This window comes from Coniophora puteana (assembly GCF_000271625.1).
Source record: "Coniophora puteana RWD-64-598 SS2 unplaced genomic scaffold CONPUscaffold_16, whole genome shotgun sequence".
NCBI classification, from domain to species: Eukaryota; Fungi; Basidiomycota; class Agaricomycetes; order Boletales; family Coniophoraceae; genus Coniophora; species Coniophora puteana.
The window spans coordinates 215,194-217,637 of NW_006913068.1; the positions used below are offsets into that span (position 1 = coordinate 215,194).

The 2,444-nt window shown below is 47.2% G+C and overlaps 2 protein-coding genes across 2 annotated transcripts; one reads left to right on the forward strand and one right to left on the reverse strand.

Moving 5' to 3' along the window:
- Positions 1-309: 309 nt before the first annotated feature.
- CONPUDRAFT_158923 (uncharacterized protein) lies at positions 310-964 on the reverse strand (the record flags this gene model as incomplete). The annotated part of the gene is made up of 4 exons (XM_007775995.1): positions 310-353; positions 410-549; positions 615-725; positions 789-964. The coding sequence occupies 4 exons, from the start codon at positions 962-964 to the stop codon at positions 310-312; spliced, it is 471 nt and encodes a 156-aa protein (XP_007774185.1).
- A 653-nt stretch (positions 965-1,617) lies between these two features.
- CONPUDRAFT_158924 (uncharacterized protein) lies at positions 1,618-2,010 on the forward strand (the record flags this gene model as incomplete). The annotated part of the gene is made up of 2 exons (XM_007775996.1): positions 1,618-1,705; positions 1,760-2,010. The coding sequence occupies 2 exons, from the start codon at positions 1,618-1,620 to the stop codon at positions 2,008-2,010; spliced, it is 339 nt and encodes a 112-aa protein (XP_007774186.1).
- Between the last annotated feature and the right edge of the window lie 434 nt (positions 2,011-2,444).

Below are 2,444 nucleotides of genomic sequence, written 5' to 3' on the forward strand. Positions count from 1 at the left end.
CATCTCATCCGGCGGTCTGTCCGCTGGATCAACATTCTTCTGCTACAATCCGACCCCCCCTCGGCTTTACAATTGATATGCTAGGATAGCACGCTACTTCAAAGGGACTCTTCCGGCGGCCCCTCCGCTGCACAGATGATGCTCAATTATAACTCCAATGCTGTTGTCGCTTCACTGTTTGCAGCATAAACAGCCACTGTTTGTTGTCCACTGATCATCCGGCGGACTCTCCGCTGATCCGAACCATCTCCATGGTGGGCCGACCGTCCGCCTGCTCGAGCACCATGGGGGGGTCCAAAGTCCGCTCCATCAAGCTCCCTCGTCCGGGTGGTGCTCAACCATATGCCCGGGAGCTGAATATCTGTAACACTATGTTAGTATGCAATATCAGGACGCATAGAACACATACCAAGAGGAGGAAGAAGGTGGTTTGCTAGAGCACCTCTGCCAATGCTTCGAAGTGCGTTCTTGGCATCCTTAACTGGATCAGGCACCACTAACTTCTTTGATTTTGTGGCTGCAGCTGCAATAGGCGGCGCTGTTGTTATGCTATGCAGATGGGCATAGTTAGTTTTAGCTGCCACCTGTGCTGCGAATATTTTTATTTTACATACACCAATTTCTCAAGCTCCTGCTTGAGACGTTCAAGTTTGATCATCATTGGGGTCTGCTCCATGTTCGGTTGCTCAACAGCAATGAAAATATATTTGACAACGGCCTCCATACTGTACTTTCCTCATTGTATATTGAGTAGGTTCCCGTGGGTGTCCCGGCATTTGTCTCCGTACAGAGCATTGAAGCGGCTGTCAAATGTCTCCCATTCAGTATCCTTCTGGGAACCAGTGATCACGCAATATATCTTCCCGTCCTTCTCGCCCAATGGGACTGTATTCGGGAGCTTCTTAGCGAGTTCTTGGATTTCCTGTGCAATAATGAGGCGGATTTCTTTATCGGAACGTGGCATAGCTGGATGGTGAAGTGTCACTGTGTGGCAAGGATTTGGACAAACACAAGAGGTATTTCAAGTCGATAATCACTGGTGCTTATTGACCACTCATCTAGCTAGCTATCATTAATTATTCTACTATGATTTATAGTATTTCAGTGCATCATTCCCCGCATTGCTGCCACGGATGTTCATCGGGGAATTTGGCATGGTGTACATGCAAAAGTTTCGACTTTTAGCTTTAAGGTTTATGACATCATCTACTATATAGTTTTGTGCCCAAAACAAGATTACGCATACAATGGCATGCATATAGGCGGTTTCCATATCAAATACATTGTTTCCTGTTGCTTTCTGCACTCTAATTGGACACGTTGCCAGTGCGGCTGGTCACACCGTAAAATGGTAGACCACAGCTCGCCGAATTGAATCTGAGAACCCAAGTGCATATCATGTATTACAAGCACTAGTTCTGATAATAGTACATGGGGAGCGAGGTGGTACAAGGAGGCAAGTCGGGACCAATAAATGAATCCAATTACTGATTAGATTACCATGTAGATACCATGTACACCTATGTACCATAATTACATGGTAACTTTAATGGATAAAAACCGTGTATAATCAGTTTTACACTAATTGGTTGGAGCCTTAACCATCGCTTTCACCACATGGGCCATGGCTCATTCCTCCGCCACATGCACTGTGACATTATGGTGCTTGGCCCCTGGGAGGGTTGTGCTGTGGCATTTGTTCTTGGTATGTGCACACGCCGCTAAATCCTATACCCGCAAATTGATTTCTCCTTTGTAGGTTGTGGAATTGGTGTCCTCCTGCGCTTGTTCTGGGTCTTGGCCGTCCTGACTTACCGCGCCGTCAGCGGCACCAGGGACAACAACACTCTCGAAGAAAACTACATCATCTTCGAGCAAGACACTGAGAGTATCTTTGTCCCTCCTCCCCAGTACACCGACGAAAAGGTCGAGGCCATAGCAGCGCCGTCCGAAGAGGAGGAGCACACAAAACCAGGGTATGCAGGGGATGCTGATGGAGATGCTTGGTAGCACAGATGGCCAATTGCGCCGACATGCTCGGTCCAGCGGACATCTGCGGACAGCTGGAGTGGTCGCGTCCATGGATGCTACATGATAAGTACAATTTACTACAATAATAGTAATGAAGTAATGTTAAGGCTCTGAGCAGTGGGCTATGCTGTCGGTGTCGGTGGTCACTATGGCATTCACAAGTACACTACAAATATAATAGCCAATCACGATAATGTGTTAGTAGCATGTTGGGGATTCTAATATGGTCTCAGCGTCTGCAGAATGTCGGCGTCAATGTCATGTCAGCATCAATACCATATCGGTGTCTGTGACAGGTTTGGGTCCGCGGATGCATTTGCATTAGTAAACGGGGCTACAAATGTGATATGAGTCGGTATTGGATATGCTATCGGCATCCATTCACATAGTAGTGGACTGTGTTCATACCATGC